Here is a 21084-nt window from a genome sequence, read left to right as displayed (position 1 = left end):
ATAAAAAATGCTAATTTAATTTTGGCTCGTTTAACGTTTTCAATATGAGAATTTTTGGAATCTTGGCTTTGGCTTTGACTTATTTGAGAATTACTGTCACAATTTTTAATATGTTTAGCCCTTTGTGAATGTCGTATTAAATCTGATTTACAGCATCTAATAATAATATTGCACAAGTTACAAATTGCCTTATTTTCCGTAGGATGAGGAGCCAGCCATCCTTTAAATAAATCGTCAGCTAACCAAGAATTTTGAAAATTTTTAATATGCGTCTTTTTAATGGCTCCTTTTGAACTATCCATATTTCGCGTAACAAAAAATACATAGAAATATATATATGATATAAATATTATCATTTTTTACATGTACTCACCTAACTTTCTCCTGTAGCCTATCAAACGTCTAACTTTTCGCGCCAGCACCCAACACTATAAGCGGTATACACCGCTGGATTCATAGCTGCAGCGTTGCGCATGCGCGAGAAAAAGCGTCCCGTCTAGCAACACTGAAACACACCTCTGCCCTGCTGATATTTGAACGAACTCTTATATATCATGTACTCCTATTAACTATCTTTCAAAGTCCGGCTAAAATGGAGCGTTTCGGGCCGTTTCAACGGATAACCTTACTCTCTCTAGATGCTTATTTTCGTTTCTAGGCTACTTTCGACAGTGTTATGTTCCTCGTGAAATTCTTAAATATAATTCATAGGTCTTTTTTAAGGTTTTTTTTATTATAAAATTAAAGAAAAAAAATCTTAAAAAAGACCTATGAATTATTTAAGAATTACACAAGGAACATAACACTGTCGAAAGTAGCCTAGAAGCGAAAATAAGCATCTAATCTCTCTAGATGCCTATTTTAAATAATAAAATATTAATACTTGGCGTTTTAAATTTTACAATAAAAAAAATATCTTAAAAAAGACCTATGAATTATTTAAGAATTACACGAGGAACATAACACTGTCGAAAGTAGCCTAGAAGCGAAAATAAGCATCTAATCTCTCTAGGTGCCTATTTTAAATAATAAAATATTAATACTTGGCATTTTGAATTTTACAATAAAAAAAAAAATCTTAAAAAAGACCTATGTGAATTATTTAAGAATTACACGAGGAACATAACACTGTCGAAAATAGCCTAGAAGCGAAAATAAGCATCTAGAGAGACTAGAATTATGAATTATCTAGAGAGAGTAAGATTATCTGTTGAAACGGCCCGAAACGCTCCATTTTAGCCGGACTTTGAAAGATAGTTAATAGGAGTACATGATGAAAATAAGCATCTAGTCTCTCTAGATGCTTATTTTCGCTTCTAGGCTACTTTCGACAGTGTTATGTTCCTCGTGTAATTCTTAAATAATTCATAGGTCTTTTTTAAGGTTTTTTTTTATTGTAAAATTTAAAATGCCAAGTATTAATATTTTATTATTTAAAAAACCTTAAAAAGACCTATGAATTATTTAAGAATTTCACGAGGAACATAACACTGTCGAAAGTAGCCTAGAAGCGAAAATAAGCATCTAGAGAGAGTAAGGTTATCCGTTGAAACGGCCCGAAACGCTCCATTTTAGCCGGAATAATTCATAGGTCTTTTTAAGGTTTTTTAAATAATAAAATATTAATACTTGGCATTTTGAATTTTACAATAAAAAAAACCTTAAAAAAGACCTATGAATTATTTAAGAATTTCACGAGGAACATAACACTGTCGAAAGTAGCCTAGAAGCGAAAAAAGCATCTAGAGAGAGTAAGGTTATCCGTTAAAACGGCCCGAAACGCTCCATTTTAGCCGGACTTTGAAAGATAGTTAATAGGAGTACATGATGATATAAGAGTTCGTTCAAATATCAGCAGGGCAGAGGTGTGTTTCAGTGTTGCTAGACGGGACGCTTTTTCTCGCGCATGCGCAGCGCTGCAGCTATGAATCCAGCGGTGTATACGGCTTATAGTGTTGGGTGCTGGCGCGAAAAGTTAGACGTTTGACAGGCTACAGGAGAAAGTTAGGTGAGTACATGTAAAAAATGATAATATTTATATCATATATATATTTCTATGTATTTTTTGTTACGCGAAATATGGATAGTTCAAAAGGAGCCATTAAAAAGACGCATATTAAAAATTTTCAAAATTCTTGGTTAGCTGACGATTTATTTAAAGGATGGCTGGCTCCTCATCCTACGGAAAATAAGGCAATTTGTAACTTGTGCAATATTACCATTAGATGCTGTAAATCAGATTTAATACGACATTCACAAAGGGCTAAACATATTAAAAATTGTGACAGTAATTCTCAAATAAGTCAAAGCCAAAGCCAAGATTCCAAAAATTCTCATATTGAAAACGTTAAACGAGCCAAAATTAAATTAGCATTTTTTATTCTGAACATAACGTTGCTCTTTATACCGCAGATCACTTAGTTCCTTTGTTAAAAGACATTTGTATAGATTCTTCAATCGTGCAAGATCTTTCACTGGCTCGATCAAAGTGCACCAATATTATTAAAGAAGTTCTTGCAAAGCGGGAAAATAATTCTGCCAAATAAAATATTTTATTGTTATTAAAATGTTATTAACAATTATTTAAACATCCTTTCCTTTTTTAGCTTATTTTTTATTAATATTATTAATTATTTTATTATTATAAAAATAAACATAATATTTACATGCGTTTAATTTATTATTATTTTATTACTTTTTATCACTTTTTAACGATAAACAAAATTTTCTAATAATTTTTTAATAGAAGGGTCTACAAGTGCTCTTTTTTTTCCTCAATTAGTACACCGTTGAGGCCGATTCTCAAGTGCGTTCGTGAAAAAAAGCGTCCCGTCTAGCAACACTGACCTGGCCACGGAGTGTCACCCCCGTGGTCGCGCGCGATTCTTGTTTATCAATAAACATGCGAAAACTTTGCGATGTTATGCACAACGCCGATGTCAATGTAGTTTCAGTAGAGGATACACTCTCGACCGGCTATAATCAAGTTTGCCGCAAAGTAAAGTTTATCAAGCGCAATATTAATATTTATTGAGGATCATGGCGAGATAATCGATGTCGCCGATGAATTATTCTACAATATCGACGCACCCGTCGTCCGCTCTTCTTTTTTGAAATAATTACGCGAGAAAATTTCTATAGAAGAATCCTCGCCACGATTTTCTGAAATGAGTTCCTCCAACTTGGTTTCTGATCCGCAAAGGATCCTCTTGTTGATCGAGGAATTGTGCGATCTGTCATATACGGAAGTGCAACGGCGGCTGAATAAATACGTACGTATAATTGCGATATACGATTGCGTCATTCTTGGTCGTAATCGTGAATATTTGTGCAGTTTTTTCGAATGTTCGGCACAGTGTGAGTCCTGCTGGTTGACCAATAGTAACGCGATATTACGAATAATTTTAGTCGTCTGCTAAATCTGCTGCAAAGGATGTCAGCTGATTAATTTTTTTCATTGTTTATGATCGTGATAAACCATTGATTTAGTGATTACGAATTATTCTTATATTTTTTGCAAGTTTTCTATTTTAAAATAATTAATGTGAAAGGCTCCAATGATTAACAGAATGAATAAAATTTAAAAGAAGCGTAAAGAGCCACAATACAGGTTCTTCGTGCGAAGGTTACTGTATTCTCGTTTAAAATTATTTACAAACGTTTTTGCCTGACATCAGGCTTTCGTCAGTGTATAATATTGACGAAAGAATCGCACGCAGTGATTATAAAGATAAAAAGATGTGGATGATATATTTCAAATCTATTTCGCAGAAATGTTGTTCGGTTCATTAAAAAGAATTGTTAAAATTGTGAAAAATACATGTTGCAAGTAAACTCATCTATCCAGAAGGAACGAGATGGAAGAGTGAATAACTTGAACTAAATCAGTTAAAAGTTGAGATGTTAATGAAATGTCATTCTTTCGTCAATATTGTACACTGAGGAAGGCCTGATGTCAGGCAAAAACGTTTATAAATAATTTTTTGTGGCATTGTGGCTCTTTACGCTCCTTTTGAATTTTATTTTCTATTTTAATTTAATTTTGTTTCAGGTGCAGAATGCGACAAATGCAAAACTAGTCTTTCTCATATCAATGCTGGTAAATTCCAAAGAAATGGTTATTCATGTAATAGGTGAAACAATTTTAGACACAGAATTAAGATTTCCTGTAAGTCTTGAATTTTTTAAAAATTTCTGTAAAATAAAAAAATATTAGTCGTTAAAATAATTTTGAGCAATCATAGAGAAAGTCAGTAATGGCAAAGAAAAGATTTGTTCTTCCATTATTCATAGAATTTGGTAATGCATTACATTAGTTACAAATCTTATTATCAACAAGTTTAACACTTCATTATTATCAGCAGATGTGAGTTCTTTATGGAACACTCTAAACTACTTGCTTATAACCATTTATGGTAAAATTGTAGATTAGATTTTTCTTTGTAATTTTGATAATGATATTAGTAGGATAAACGTCACTCTATTAAATTTGTGTTCTTGATATCTTAATAGATAGAAATATCTAATTCCCAATTAATATTTGTAACATTAAGACAACTCATCTGTGTTATATCTATTAGTATAAAAATAATATAATACATTTTTTTTGTGAATATAAAGGATTAAAACTTGTTTTGCAGATATCAAATAATGTTTTGTATGAGGCTGTGATAACTAAAACGTCATTGATCTTGAGTGTTGCGAAACTTGACGAAAAGTTATTGAGATATATCAATAGAATAACTGATGTTACATCAAAATCCCTCTTAATAATTCCAATACAGCATCCTTTTAAACATTATACAGCTTTTCTTGTGTGCCTGGTAGATTATAAGGAAGAAGATAAAGCTAGGCATGCTTGTACAGAAATAGTTCAAGAATGCTTTAGGTATTGTATAAAAGAATTGTCGTACAGCACAATTGTTGTTAAATAGAAATATTTTAATGTTTAACACATTTTGAATGAAATCTTGTAGATTTTGCATTGGGTATTTGCTCAATTTTCATTGCTCATTATGTTGCTGTAACAAAAGTCGTATGAAACAACAGTGCCAAAATTTATTAACTATTTCTAAAAAGCTTTTTACACATTTAGGTATAATAATTCATTTTTTATACTATTTAACTTGTATATCTTTTATTCATCTTTCAAATCTTTTAAATCTAGGAGATCTTTCTGATCACTTATGTGAGATCATGGCAGAAGCAAAGGAATTAATCAATGCAGAAAAATGCTCCTTATTTCTTCTGGATCCTGCTCGACAAACTTTGGTTGCAAAAGTATTGAACGATATTTCTACAAAAGACGTAAGTAATTTTGGATAATTTCACACATAAGATTAAAGACATCTATATTCTACAATCAACTCAATGTCTTTTCTAAATATTTTCAGAACCCAAATGAAATAAGAATATCTATTAAGCAAGGTGTAGCTGGTTACGTTGCGACTACGGGCAAATTACTGAATGTTCAAGACGCATATAATAATTTTTTTTTTTATCGTGGGATTGATGATGTAACAGGGTTTAAGACTAAAAATATTTTATGCTTTCCAATATGGGGCGACAACGACGTTGTCGGTAAATTGAAACATATAATAATCTACTTGCAAAATTATTGCAATTGAAATAAATTGTAATGAAGAGTTGTACAAAAGTGTAACACTATAAAATTTTCATATTTAGGAGTGGGTCAACTTTGCAATAAAATAAACGCATCATCTTTTGATGCCTTTGATGAACAGATTGCGACTGCATTTAGCATTTATTGTGGTACATCAATAATGTATAATAAAAAGATGCAGGACGCTGAAGCTCGAAATGAACTCAGTAACGAGATAATGATGTATCACATGAAGGTAAATGTCTCTTGAATAATGTGTTTTATAATTGCAGGGTGATTAGTATATGTGTTTAGTAAGAAATATATTTCTAGGTGGAAGAATCTGATGTGCAAGAATTGTTAAATTGTAAGGATGACCACAATATTAAAGATTTCGACGAATTTCATTTTAGCCCAAAGAATGTGCCGTACGAGCATATGCCTTGTTATATCATTAAGATGTTCACAGACTTGAACTTTCTTAATCATTGGCGAATAGAAAAGTCAACACTTGCGAGGTACTGATATACAAAGTAACGTGTTTATTTCACTTTTATTGTATAATAATTAGTGCAACATTTTTTAGGTTTATATTATATGTCAAGAAAAATTACAGAGACGCATCTTACCATAACTGGACACATGCATTCTCCGTAACACATTTTGCATATTTGTTGATAAAGAATGTGCAGCTCGTTGAAGAGAATTATATGACACCTTTACAGGCTCTGGTGCTCTTTGTGTCATGTTTGTGTCACGATATAGACCACAGGGGAACTAATAACTCATTTCAAATCAAGAGTGGCACTGCATTAGCGAGTCTTTACAGTTCAGAGGGTTCTGTTATGGAGGTAAAGCCGGTTGTCGTTATTTTATAGAGTGTACTATAATTAAAATAAATATTTAGTTTCAATTGAAAATATGTCTGTTTCTTTAATAGAGGCATCATTTTGCACAAACAATGTGCATTTTAAACATCAAAAGCTGCAATATATTTGAAAGTTTGAATAGCAATGAGCGCGATGAAGCCTTGGATTTGTTAAAAAGCAATATACTTGCAACTGACTTGGTCTCTCATTTGGATAGCGTAACGAAGCTAAAAGAAATGATTCGGCACAAGTATAATAAAGATGATTCAAACCAACAGAAGCTGTTATTTGCGATGCTTATGACTTGTTGCGATCTTAGCGATCAAACCAAAGATTGGAAAGTTTCAAAGAAAACAGCGGTAAGTCTCTATAGTGTTCAATCTGTACATTCATTAATAATCATAAATAAATTTCAATTTTCTGTATGTAGAGGCAAATATATGATGAATTCTTTTCGCAAGGAGATCTAGAAAAAAGCATGGGTAATGCACCTATCGAAATGATGGACAGAAAACGTGCGTTCATTTTCGATATTCAAATAAAGTTCATTACAGATATAGTCATTCCTGTTTTTACGTGAGTATATTTAACAATTTATTTATATGGATATATTTTTCACATTTACATTTCTCCCTCTTTCAGTAATCTTTCGTTACTATTTCCATCAACTCAGTCTCTGGTTCACGCGCTAAAACACAATCTTTCATTATGGGAACTGGCTAAGAGTGTATTTCAAAACTATTCTACGAATAAAACGAAAGATCTCGACATTTTATTCGATCTCAATTTTGAAGATGAAGTACTTAAAGTGTTTGCTCAAAGAAATTAAAATTCTATGGAAAATTCAGATGAACACATAGACTTAAAGGAAACGAAGAATGATGCATAAAATAATATTTGAGAAAGAGCATCAAAATTGATTCATGAAACTCAATCTGGATTTTGCATGTAAGAAATTTCAATGCAAGATAATAGCAATATGACAATGTTTCATAAAATGTGATACATATAAATTTAAACAATTGAAAATCAAAATATTATTTTAAAAGCAACAAGTTAGATTTGATATAAAATAAATATAGATAATTTTAATAACTAAGAAAAAAATCATACAAAATGCATTGACAATTTAAATAATTTGCGCTGTGTCTTGAAGCATACTTGTGTAAATAAATTTAAAAAGTTGGGATTCTGATAGTTAATAACTTATTAACATATAGATGCAACAAGAATTTCAGCATATATGTATATGTAAATTCTTGTTGCACTTGTATGTAATTATATTGTAAATGATTCTTATAAACAATCTATATAAATAATTACGATTTTATGCGATAAATATTTATTCCGTTTTAACGTTTTTTAATGAATAAATTAATGATAGCGATTTAAATGTGATATATAAATGTGGTATTAAATTAAAAGATGCTATTTATATTTATAGATGTAATTAATATTTATAAAAGAATACAACAATAAAAATATTTGTTCAAATAAGCGATAACTGTTCCCTAACTTTTATTTGTTATCTTACTAAAAAATGCTTGATATTGGAGACTCGCTTAAAGATAAGAAAGGAAATACTAAATAATCAAATATTATAATGAACTTCTGTCTTGAATCTTTTTGAATTAAATACAAAAATAATACCACGTTTGTTTTAAAATGCTAATTTATTAATAACAAATTTTGTATTATTTTTCTTGTGACAAATGCATAAATGTTTGAACTTTAAAATTTAAATTAACTTATTTTACTGACAATTAGGCATTATATTTCAGTGATTTTTACAGAAATTATAATAGCAAATTTAAGTTACATAAAGTATATATATAATATAACAGAAATGTGTAAACATAAAAATATAATAATGAAATGGAAATAAAATATTTGAAATTGTTGTTCAATAAATAGCTGACAAATTCATTATAAGAAAATCGATGCTTTATTTGTAAAATTTACTTTATAAATCAATTTTCGATTTACTTTATAAAGTTATAAACATAATTTGTAATTTTAAGAAAAGTTTTTGTTTTTATAAATCTTATTTATGGAAGTAAATTTAATTATGAAACAAATGTGTAAATATATATTTATAACTTTATAAATATAAAATCGATAATACGTCAAATTACATGCCAATGTTCTCATTCTCATATCAGAGATTATTAGATACAAAATCAGGATTATTATAATTGCTAGTCGTGATCCTATTTGAAAGCCGTTTCCATCACTTCCATTGCCAACCTTTGTCTAGATAAATCTAAGCACAAAAATTCATAAATGATAAGGTCTGGCCAAGTTCCAAAAAAGATACTCCAATATGTTTATATTTTAATAATTATCTAAATTTTTAATATATCACCAACATGAAAAGTAACTGATATGTTATTCAAGGTGCAAATTAAAAAAAAACATACATAAAATATTCATAAAATGTATCAATAAAACTGATCAAAATTTGATTGAAAAAAATTTAATTAAAATAACAAAATATTTATTAAAAAATACAAAAAAACTTGGCGCTGCCACACCGAACAACATGTTAACTTACATAATGTCAATTAATTACATGATGTCAATTAATCATTCTATATGTATATTACTTTTTGTACTATAGCCAGAGGTTCTTGAAACACAATATCAATTCTCTGTAGTTAATATAAAGTTTATTGTGAAAAGACAATACGCGCGCGCGCGGAAGGATTCTTGTCGATTACAGTCTTAACTGAACAGAAGAAGCGCATTTTTATTAGTCACGCAACAGTAGCGCACGCACTCTACAGACACTGGCGCCAAACATAAAACAATTATTCTCTGCAATTGCGAAGAAAATGATTTTCACCACTGAATTTTAACAAAGTGTTTTTACTCTTTTAAATCTTCTGTCAGCAATTAGAAATATATATCCCAGCAAACACCAAGTTACAGTTATATAATTGTTAGTTGTAATTTCCCACTCAATAATATAATTGTTATATAACACGTGTATTATATAACAGTTATATTGTTGAGTGGGAAATTACAACTAACAATTATATAACTGTAACTTGGTGTTTGCTGGGATAGCATGATTTATTTTAATCTTATTTTTAAGATCACTGTTAAGATTAGAATAAATCACCTTGTTTGTGTCCCTGTTTTTTTAACGCTCTATAAATCTATATCGAAAAAAATGCGTGTCATATCTGAAGATGTTCATTTCGTAAGCCTTTTTGCATTGACATGAGTTTACACTGATTAATTGTTGCTCCGGCATTATCGTTTATTTAACCTTTAATTTGTTTTTTCTATTGAAACTGAAGCTTTCTTTCTGAAATTTGCAGACTATGATGTGTGGATAAAGGTTATCAGAAACTGTCTGAGTATGATACAACAGATATGATATAACAAATTCTTTTTTAGCCACTTCAGTATCTAATCTATGTATCTTTTGCTCTTCATCGATTCTTTTTCATTTATTTTTAGTTAACATATCATTTATTCTTTGTATATCATAGAAATAAAAATATAAGAGTAATGTCATATTGAGAGAGAACTAAAATTGGAAGATGCGTGGTTTTCCGTTTATATTTTTTACGCTTATTTATTATGGTTTTTATAGTACATTGTAACACATGTAATTGCGTTATTGTGTATGTACCTTGTATATTTATTTGGCTTAATGTGCCGATGACAGGAAGTGTTAAATAAATAATCGTAGCTTGAATACTTCTCTCGAAGTAAAAAATTTTACTCGACAGACTTGATAGACGCGTTATTGAACAATCTTCTTGAAGTATAAGTTTATCCCGTTGCCCGCTGCCGTCAAGGTCGATCGCGGATCTAGAACGCTCTTGTGCTCCTGGGTTTGCCAGATTTCGTAAGTGTGTAGAAGCAACGCTAAGACAACTTTAGCGTGTAGCTGACCCACCTTCATTCCTGCGAATTAATAGAGATCAAGTTAAAACATCCACTGATTTGATTGATTGATAATAACTGAAGTATTAAGTAACGATTATCAAATTTTTGTAGAATCGTGATAGCGTCTTATCAGTAAGCAGCAAACAAGTGAAATTCTTGAGTTGTGCAATAAGTAATTTCGGAGTTTTTCCAATAAATCTGTCTATTTTTTTTGCCAGGCAAAGTGAAGTTTGATTAACATGTAAATGAGATGTTCGTTTGCCGAAGTTGTGTAATTAAGATTTGTCTGCATCGATTTTCTCAGTGTAAAAAAATGATATCATCTATTACAAATTCGAAATTACTTATAAAACTCAAGAATTAAAGCTCAAGTATATTTAACTCTATTCAACTGCCTTCCAAAAAATTTCAAATAAAAAAAGAAAAACCTTTGAGAGAAGCGCTATTCAATTGAAAAATTGAAGTAAAAACAGTAGAAATAATTATAACTAATTAATGGAAGTTAAAATGTATGAACTTATTTTTTTCGAAAAAATATTTGTATAATTAAACAAAAATGTAGGTATAATCTTTCCTTTTTACCATAAATATAAGGTAAAAAGTGTACAAGGTGGTTCGCCAAGAACTTTAGAGAAGTTTTATAAAAGATTTTAATTTTTGCCTTCACCATTTTTTTTCTATCTTTAACAGAACAAGTGCTAGAACCCGACCGGGTTTCATGGACCACCTTGTATATTACGTTTCACCGATTATATCATCCGATTTATCGATTAGCTTGCAATATAAATCTATCTGCTTTTACCATATATGCAGATAATAATAAATTCTATCACGTTTTATCGATAATAATCAATTTTACAATGCTTTATCGATAATTAATTCTATCGCGCTTTATCGACTTCAATGGCGATACAATCTCTAAAGAATAAAATTCTGAATTTCTGTTCTAAATAAATTCGATATCAATTTCAATAAAGTCACGATAATTCGTCACGGTCTTTATCTTTCCTTACATTTTTTCTTTTTTATATGCTATTACTTTTTTGTTATAATATAATAATAAAAAAAATTTTTTGTGTACTTCTTACAAGAATTGTAGAACAGAATAAATTACTATTATAATACAAATATACTACTTACCTACGCACATCCTGGGACCTAATCCGAACGGTAGGTAAACGCTCATGTCGCGGTTATTCTCAGCGAATCTGTTAGGGTTGAATACTTCCGGCGCATGCCAAAACTTCGGATCTTCACCGAGTCCGTACAGAGAAATAAATACCGGTGTTCCTTTCTCGATAATGATATCGGTGCCAGAAATCTGAAACACATACACATTTACGCCTTTTTCGATATTCTAATAAATTATTAGAATGAACAAAAAAATTTATTTCTAAGAGAGTAAACTTTATGAACAAGATTATTTTGTAATAAATAATCCCTCTGTTAAGTTTTTCACAGTATTCAACTTCTAAACGTATAAGTTTTAAAAAATTATACTTCTCTACTATCTTAAATAATTTTATATCAAAGTTTGCAATGATTTAGAGTTTTGAAGAAGGACATTTCGAGAAAAGTTTTTTGTTTGACATTTGCGCGAGTCAACAGCATTAATTCAAAAAGACTTTGAATCTCGACTTAAATATTTCAGAAGAGAAAGATGTCTAAATGTATGACATTTCGGACTTACTCTGTAATCCTGACGAGTGTATCTGTCGATGGTGGACACTGGTGGATGCAACCTGAGAGCTTCGGCTATTACTTGATCAAGATACTTCATATCGTTGAACGCTTCGTACGACCAGCCGTGCTTGGCGATTGCTTGATTAATGTCCTGCCTGGCTAAGTCCTGACACTCTGGATAATTCGCTAGTTCCATCAGGGTGAAGGACATGCAGGTACTGCTCGATTCGAAGCCGGAAAATAAAGTGCCGGACTGATGCAGCAGATTTTCACCCTCAAATTCTGCAGTAAACATCAGCCGATTGTAATGTATTTTTATATTATCTCTTGATTTATTTAACTGCAGTAAAATACACGGTAAAAAAAAAATCATAAAAATTATCAGAGGAAGGTCGTACAAAAAATAGAAAACGGAAAACGTAAAAGATTATACTAAAAACGTATAATAATAATATTCCGCTAACTATTGCCGAGATACAAAGAAATGAATAATAAAAAATTGAAAGCACAAATTTACTCACTGTAAACAGGATTTTGTTCGCCGTACTTGAGTTGGAGCAACGAGTCGATGAAGTCGCCTCGTTTCTCGCCGGTTTTTTCGCGATTCTCCATCGCGCTCCAGAAAACCTTACGCGCGAAGGAGAAGTCGAAAAGTATCTTCGTCCCGATCAGCTCCACCAGCTCGGGCATGAAGAACACCGTCACCAGAGCGACCATCCTCTTGAACGAGTAAAAGTATTTGTAAACTGCAAAATTATTGCGCATGTAGCATTAAAGTTGCATCGCAGTTAATGACACGACAGCCGTCTCTATCGATTGCTCTGTCGCGCATTCAGCCGTTTAATTCACAAAACTAATACCTCCGGACGAGAACTCCGTGTTCGGATGGTGAAAGGTGTCCATTTTCGTGCCGAAGGCGACGGACGCGATCAAATCGGTCGTGTACTTGTAACTAAGCTCCTGTACGTCCACGAGCTTCGCATTGCCGCGGACCGCTGGCTGCTTCTCCAGATACTCCATCATCGGCGTGCCGATCTCCATCATCAGCGGGAACATCTGCCTCAGCTTGTTCCTCGTCAGCGTGGGCGCGATCTTGGTGCGCAGGTACTTCCAGACCGGGTTCTTCACGCCGAACAGATTTCTCATACCGATGCTGTCCTTCTGACTGGGGCCAGCGAAGTGGCGATCGGAGAAGTTCTTGAAGTCGCGGATCATAAACTGCCTAATGACGTCCGGGTCGCGCAACAGCAGACACGGCTTGTGGAAGATGTAAAAGCCGACGTAAGCCGCGTCCGCCCGAGCAGCTTTGTACAGCTGACCGATATGCCATCCCGGCGCAGAGCGGAAGAGTATGGCGTCCTTGAAGTTGCCGAAGATCAGATCGCTCTCGAGGGACTCGACGCCGCGTTTCTTCCAGTAATTGAGCTTGCCTCTGCATGAGTATAAAGTGAAGCGTATATTTGAAACACCGAACACAGGTGTGTTTAGTTGCATTACGACTACTTTTCCTTGTTCTGTTCCTTTGACCCAAATTTTACAGTTGAAATGCAGATAATAATTTATTTGATCATGTTTATCGACAATAATCAATTTTGCAACGCTTTGTCGATAATTAATAATCGATTTCAATGGCGAGATACGATCTCTACCCTGATGGAAATATTTTGCTGAAAGTACTATGAAATCAATGAAAAGTAAAATAAAAGTTTTTGAAAAATTACTGAATATATTTCAAAATAAATCATAATTTTTCGTATAAAAATTTAATGTAATACTATGAAATATAAGGAAAGCTAAAATATACTGCTGAAAAGTAATAAAAGAGTTTTGGAATATTAGACATTATGAAATTTACTGAATTAAACTGAAAACTGTTACTTTTTAATGAAAAATTGCTAAAATATTTATAAAATTAATTAATGGGGTCAATTGAGAGAAATTTCCAAATACATTTCAGCAAAATTTCGTTATATTTTCAGAAAAATATTTCCATCAGAGTAGAGAGTAAAAATGTTCTGAATTTGATGTAAAATATGCACTTAGAAATGCAATTTGAGTCTAGCAAACTTCTATAACTTATTGTAATATCATAAATTATATTTTATATGTTATATTATATATAAATAACTTTAATTATTATTGAATATTATTTCTCTACTTTGCTAACCTGGCATATATTAAGAAAAGTATTACTGCCGTAACAATCAATACAAGACTAACGAGTATCATCATTTCGCACAGTAATCGACAACGTAGATGGGCAAATAGGTGGACACTGAATTCAGTGCAACACTCGATGGACTATTTATACGTAGTTGATGACTGATGGTAAGCTTATTACGTCGATCTTGCAACTGGTTTGTAAGAAATATATGTAAGTACTTACCCGGTAAAAATTTTCTCATATATAATCATGTAGCATTTAATAGAGTCATACAATATTCCCAGTAAGCAAGAAACATTAAATCAACGTTTTGAAATATTAATTTATGTAAATTTTTATAATATTTAGATATAATGTTGTATAAATATTTTAAATATATTATTTTATAATATAGTTTTCTTAAATATCAGAGAAATATTTTTAAAACATTATTTAAAACTTTGTTTTCAATGTTATCACACTTCTATTTGCTGCAAGTTCAACATAGTTACAATAGTTTTAATTTAACGAAATCTTATGTTTAAAATAACATTATAATGATAAAGATTTTGTGTTGTTATAATGTTTTATAGAATTACATGTAAGTACTTTTTATACATACTTATATATAATGTCCACAATATTGTATATATAATTATATATGAATCTCTGTTAGACTAATATATGATTATGTATAAGTCTTGCATTATGTATAAACATATATAAGTAACCCAGATAGGAAAATGTATGCATTTTGAGATCATATTGTACTTATATATCTCACAAACATGAGGACAAGAATAGACACAAATGCGGGCTCATATGCTGCTCAGAACGCAGACATGTCATGATATCCATAAAAGTGCACAAAAGAATGACATATGAGTACATGCATGAAGTTCAAGCTAATATTGCATTTTGTATGTCATATGTCCCACATAGCAAAATTTCATCCTACGGATATCCGTGGGATGTAATGTAAAGGATTTTCAGATATCCCTGGAATGTCTGTACAAAGCCGTAGGATATCCGTAGGGCATTCGTGGGATATCCGAATGTCCGCTTTTCAGATATCCGTAGGACATCCAAAAATAAATCCCTGGGATATTCCTGGGATATCCTACATATGATTAAATTAGATCCCAACAATGTCCCCTGGATATCTTTTTATATCCAGATAAAATCCAAATAAAATTATTGAATATAGGATGGTGTTAATAATCCGATCTTATATTCGAAATTATTTTAAAACATTCAATCAACAAAATGGTTGCGCAACATTATTTCATTAGTTGAATGAAATCATAAGAAGATTCTAAATATAAAATCGGACTATAAATACCAGAAAAATATTTATTTTAAATATTTATTTAAAATGTCTTTAAAAAATATATTTTTTAAAAAGATTTAAACAGAAATTGTTTAGTTTTAAGTTAAGAAAGCAATAAAACAGTAATCTTAATAAGTAATGTTTCTCTCTTTCTCTCTCGAAAAATTTCATATTAATTATTTATATTTTAAAAAATTACGACAATCTTGCTTTAATGACACCACTATCAAGATATTGTTTTATTACTACTTTTTATTACTCCTTTAAAACTAAACAATTTTTGAAACATTTTTTCAAAATACATATTTTTTCAAATATTTTATATAGACATTTGACATGTAAGTATCTTTATGAGCATAAAGGAAAGATTATTAGCAAAATTTCTAAAAATAAAAGCTTCTATTATATTACATTATTTTAAGAAATAGACACATTTAAAAAAGGTAAAGTACGTATAAGTAATATAAATAATAGTACATTTAAAGCACATTTTATTATAAAATATGTAATTTTTAAAAAATTTTTTATTTACTATATAATGTAAAAATAGTCACAATAAAAATAAAATTTGTATATATAAAAACGAAAGCTAAAGATACGTCTTGTACATTTTAAAATTGCACTAGTCACTGTTAAATATAAATTAATAAACTTAATATTACTAAAAATTATAACTAAATATGAATAATATTACATACATAATATTGTATACATAAAATCGCTAATATTATGTATGAATTATATACATGAACAAAATATAAAGAAAAGTATTAAATATTTAATTGTGCAGCATACAGTTTTTTTATTTTTTCATTTGCATGACGAAGCCATGATTTTATTGGTTCCGAAATTTCATGTTTGGTAGCTTGCGGGTATTTTAATTGAACTGCACCTACAAATACGTATAAACATTTATATAACATAAATATAAACATATACCTCTCAACATATTTTTAATTTTTTTAAACCAGATGTTTAATGAATTAGATGGAAAGTTAATCTAATTTTTATAATTTAATAACTAAATCTAATGTATGTATTATATGTATATGCATTATGTATAGATTTATTAGTGTAAATATCTATGTGTTTAAGTGTTTGTTTATGTATTTGTATGTGTGGGTATATATATATATATATATATATATATATATATATATACGTAGTATATATTCACTAAACTTACATTCACTAAATTTATTAACAAAACAAACATTTATATTTCCTACATATACATAATTCTTGTCATTTTTCAAAGAACTAGTTATTCTTAAAGATGCATGTATTATGTTACCTTGTTTATGCCATAAGTTAAGAATATTATGTTACCTTGTTTACGCAATAATTAATGATGACTTAAATATTAGTATCTATAGTCTTTTTTTTACTGTAAATAAGCAAACTCTTCCTGCAATATAATTTAAAACAATAATATTGAATCCTATTTTCACTATACTATACATATACATAATATTACATACGTAAAACTAACTTATTTGTAAAAATTATATACATATATATATATATATATATATATATATATATATATATATAATTGTGCTATAAATATATATATAGCACAAAAATTAATATAAAATATATAAATAAAAATTGTAGTAGCGGTGTTCTACTAACCAACATCTCTCAAACATAACCTTATTTATGATATATATAGAAAGATGACCTGCATATGATATAATAATTTTAGATTTTAATAATTATCTGTCAATTTAATAGTTCCTGACGCCTTATATTATCGCTTATGCGCCTTTTTCCGTTTTTTAAGGGAGAATCATAGCACAAAACTCACACTTCACTGTCTGCGTTAATCTCAATGTTCACCGATCTACGACACTAGAATTTGATTCGAGTTGTCGATTCGAGAAAGGTTAGGTAATCAAAAAGCGGTAATCTTATACAGTAATGAGAGAAAGTTCCGTAACGGTCAAATATCTTGGAAATTAATGATTATGGAAGAAAATGTTTAATACAAAAGTTTTAATATATTAAGTGGTCTATTATATGGTTATATTGAAATGACCTTCATGTGACCTTGAAGGACACCGCAAAGGTCAACTTTGAAATCTTAAATGGAAACTCCTATTTTCTATTACATATTCTTAAAGCTGGTGTCAAGACGTTTCCGAAACACTATAATAAAGTTATTTTTTATTAAATACTTTTCGAGTTATGAGGCTTGAAAGTTACAGCATTTTGACATAAAATACAAAATATCTTGTAAAACATTCAATTTTCAGGAATCTTACCTTAATACTTTTATGCATAAAATAATGAGACGAATCAATTGATATAAAGAAAACATTGTTGCTTTTAAAAAAAAATATGCAGCTGCATGTTGCAAATTACATATTTTTTCTTCTGAAAGATTTCTGAAAATTGAATGTTTTACAAGATATTTTGTATTTTATGTCAAAATGCTGTAACTTTCAAGCCTTATAATTCGAAAAGTACTTAATAAAAAATAATTTTATTATATTGTTTCGGAAACGTCTTAACACCAGCTTTAAGAATATGTAATAGAAAATAGGAGATTCTATTTAAGATTTCAAAGTTGACCTTCGCGATGTCTTTCAAGGTCACATGAAGGTCATTTCAATATAACCATATAATAGACCATTTGATATACTAAAACTTTTGTATTGAACATTTTCTTCCATAATCATTATTTTCCAAGATATTTGATCATTACGGAACTTTCTTCCATCACTGTATATACTGGCTTCTCGAACCAAGAACTCGATGACCAAGTTCTAGTATCGTCATATAATAGAAATAAATATTTTCTCTATATATACTTGTACTTTGCTCTTAACAAATGGACGGATTAAAATTATATTTGTATGTTATATGTGTGTTTATGCATGCACACAAAATTAAATTTGTTCTCTGTTCAAATTAAGCAAAAAAATGTCTTACTAAAAAATATTTATGTAAGAAATCTTTTGCTAAATTTGAAGAAACAGCAATTTTAATGTACGTATATTTTTTGTGCTAGAAATATCTTTAGGAAATCTTACGAATAACTATTTATTATCGATCTGTATCATTCGAATCATTTTGATCAAAATGGGATGTCCTGCGGAGATCGTACATAAGATATCCACAGGACATGCTACACGGGATATCCTCAGGTAATCCTACGGATAACGTTTTGTTCTGGATCAAACTGGGACTATTTCGATCAAATTGGGATGTCCTGGGGAGATCTTTGCTATGTGGGTAGCTAGATGTAAAAAGTAACAATCATTAAATTTCGCTTTTCTTTATTCTTCAAACGTTTTGCTCCATCTTTATAACCATCTCCAATGTTTTATAAATATTGATGAACTAGCCGTTGGACAAATAACAAATTTATGGAATTCGATTATTTTACAATTTCAAGTTCAGTCAAATTGTGTTGTGTCATTAAATAAAAAATTAAATTAATATGCTGTAAAATTTGCAAGAAATTACGTAATCAAATTGTACTTTGTTCAGTATTTTATGATCTAAAGCTGCGTTCGGCATTGCAAATCAGAGGCATCCGTTTGCTCTTTCACCTTGAAAATCTATAGTTTCGTCATGTATACGTATAGATTTTCTAGGTAAAAGAGCAAACGGATGTCTCTGATTTGCAATGCCGAACGCAGCTTAAGATATTTCTGTAGATGCTGCCATTATCATTAGCGAACGACTCGCTCGACTAATAAACAGAAAAAAATGTAAATAATTGCTACTCAGTGACCGCATCTTGCTGATTAGTCTTCAAGTTCTTTTTTTTATTGTTGCGTCATTAATTTGTATTCTAAGAACTCGGGATTTTTTTTAACTCAAACGTAGAAAAATTTAATTAAAAAAAAACTCATGTAAAGCTAATCTAGTAACTGTTAGATAACCAAAAAAAATTCTTACCGTCCTTCGATTTTAGAATATATATACTGGAAGGGGCATAGCTGACTTGCCGTTGTCCTCAACATCTATCTATCCTTGTCTGTACATTTTATTGTAATACGCATGCGTCGATTATGTTGATGTGTGTGATGACAAACTAGACAAGCTTATCTATGACAAGCCTTCCAATATAATCAAGTCTAAAGAAATAATCATAAAAAAGTATACAAAACTAATACTATTTAAACATCAATAAAGTTTTTAAATATTTTTTTAATTATTTATTATAATAATTTTTATTGTACTAGTTACTATATATACAAGATATAATTAAAATAAGATAACAAACTTTAGAGGAGCGAGAATATTACATAATAATAAATATTACTTTTTTATTTTTCATTAATAATATATATTTTATTTCAGTAACAGTGGGTTTGACGGACATATGTTAATGTCAAATTTTTTTTCATGTTTGGTCTCACTCCTCAAAGTTTGTTATCTTATTTTAGTTCATCCTGTACATCCTGTATATAATTATTGTTCATTACAGTATTTGTTTTTGGTTATGTGCATCATTATTTTTATATTTTATTTTGCAAGACTATTATTACATATTACTACATATTATTATATATAATTTATAATATATTGCAATTATATTATAATATAACTTAAAGAATAAATTATTATAATCAAATTTTCAAATGCCTTCCACCTATTTTAAATCTTTCTACTTTCAACTTAAGCGGTTATTCATTCGCGCAAGCGCATTGACCGATTTCGTACAGACAAGGATAGATAGATGTAGGGGACACTTTTGTTATGTATATTTAGATAGGCTATGCCCCTTTCAGTATATATGTTCTAAGCCTTCGATAGTTTCATATTTATATATTTTTTGGAATTGTTTAAAAGGATGCTGGAGTGCCTGATGCTCTATCTACACCGAAGGATAATCCTACTTGTAGCTCATCCGACCACTTTCGCTCGTCTACACTAAGTACAATTTTAGTGTTGTTATATTAGTACCGTTGACTTTAAAACCGGTAATAATTTCAGTACCTAGCCTATAAAACAAACTTTCATCCGATCTAATGGCTGGTTTATGCTTCGGTCTTAATCTTAATCTTAGTCTTATAGCGTTTTCGATTATACAGGATTTGAACGACCCAGGGTTGATCAATCACTATTTTACTATAAATGCAAGTCTTTCATTGGTGGAGAGGTTGCAATGACGTCATTAACCAACCCTGGGTCGTTCAAATCCTGTATAATCGAAAACGCTATTAATCTTAAGGACTCGTTTATGCTTCCCTGGAAATTCGGACTACGCATGTGCAAATGTAACAAAACCTAACCACTAATTTATTTTTATAATTTGGATTTTTTTTATTCCAAACAACATCGAATTGTTGGACACATTCAATTAAATCAGCATCACTTATTTTCGTATTTTACAAAAATCGAAAACCATTATTTCGCGCGGTTTCGTGCTGCGTCGGACGTCAGACTTACCTCATTGGCCCGGCCTTAGGACATTAGGGACTAAAGTTAAAAGATGGGATCTTTCCAAGATTAATAGCGTTTTCGATTATACAGGATTTGAACGACCCAGGGTTGATCAATCACTATTTTACTATAAATGCAAGTCTTTCATTGG

General features: G+C 30.2%; 2 protein-coding genes across 9 annotated transcripts; one reads left to right on the top strand and one right to left on the bottom strand.

Annotated features, from left to right (window-relative positions):
• The first annotated feature begins 2850 nt into the window (after positions 1 to 2850).
• On the top strand, positions 2851 to 7969 carry LOC105675950 (cGMP-dependent 3',5'-cyclic phosphodiesterase-like). 3 transcript variants are annotated; one of them, XM_012373465.2, is made up of 12 exons: positions 2851 to 3272; positions 4052 to 4168; positions 4641 to 4888; positions 4977 to 5095; positions 5168 to 5307; positions 5394 to 5580; positions 5686 to 5858; positions 5936 to 6120; positions 6189 to 6453; positions 6543 to 6830; positions 6902 to 6986; positions 7114 to 7969. In XM_012373465.2, exons 1-12 carry the CDS (start codon positions 3168 to 3170, stop codon positions 7161 to 7163), a joined length of 1962 nt encoding a protein of 653 aa, XP_012228888.2. In that variant the 5' UTR covers positions 2851 to 3167; the 3' UTR covers positions 7164 to 7969. The 3 variants fall into 3 exon arrangements, with proteins under 3 accessions (XP_012228888.2, XP_012228886.2, XP_067214026.1); XM_012373463.2 differs by having other exon boundaries at positions 2854 to 3272; positions 6902 to 7047; XM_067357925.1 differs by lacking the exon at positions 2851 to 3272 and adding an exon at positions 3448 to 3625 and having other exon boundaries at positions 6902 to 7047.
• A 2061-nt stretch (positions 7970 to 10030) lies between these two features.
• On the bottom strand, positions 10031 to 17443 carry LOC137000657 (cytochrome P450 6k1-like). Of its 6 annotated transcripts, XM_067357944.1 has the most exons (8): positions 17166 to 17437; positions 16860 to 16938; positions 14225 to 16422; positions 12918 to 13489; positions 12579 to 12803; positions 12065 to 12339; positions 11515 to 11695; positions 10031 to 10392 (listed from the first exon to the last, which is right to left on the bottom strand). In XM_067357944.1, the coding sequence occupies exons 3-8, from the start codon at positions 14287 to 14289 to the stop codon at positions 10229 to 10231; spliced, it is 1482 nt and encodes a 493-aa protein (XP_067214045.1). In that variant the 5' UTR covers positions 14290 to 16422; positions 16860 to 16938; positions 17166 to 17437; the 3' UTR covers positions 10031 to 10228. The 6 variants fall into 6 exon arrangements, with proteins under 6 accessions (XP_067214045.1, XP_067214044.1, XP_067214047.1 ...); XM_067357943.1 differs by lacking the exon at positions 16860 to 16938; XM_067357946.1 differs by lacking the exon at positions 16860 to 16938 and having other exon boundaries at positions 17341 to 17421.
• Positions 17444 to 21084: the final 3641 nt, after the last annotated feature.

The sequence above is a fragment of the Linepithema humile genome, chromosome 6, assembly GCF_040581485.1.
Source record: "Linepithema humile isolate Giens D197 chromosome 6, Lhum_UNIL_v1.0, whole genome shotgun sequence".
Taxonomy (NCBI): Eukaryota; Metazoa; Arthropoda; class Insecta; order Hymenoptera; family Formicidae; genus Linepithema; species Linepithema humile.
The sequence above is the reverse complement of the archived record's forward strand: the minus strand, read 5'-3'. Positions and strand labels throughout refer to the sequence as shown.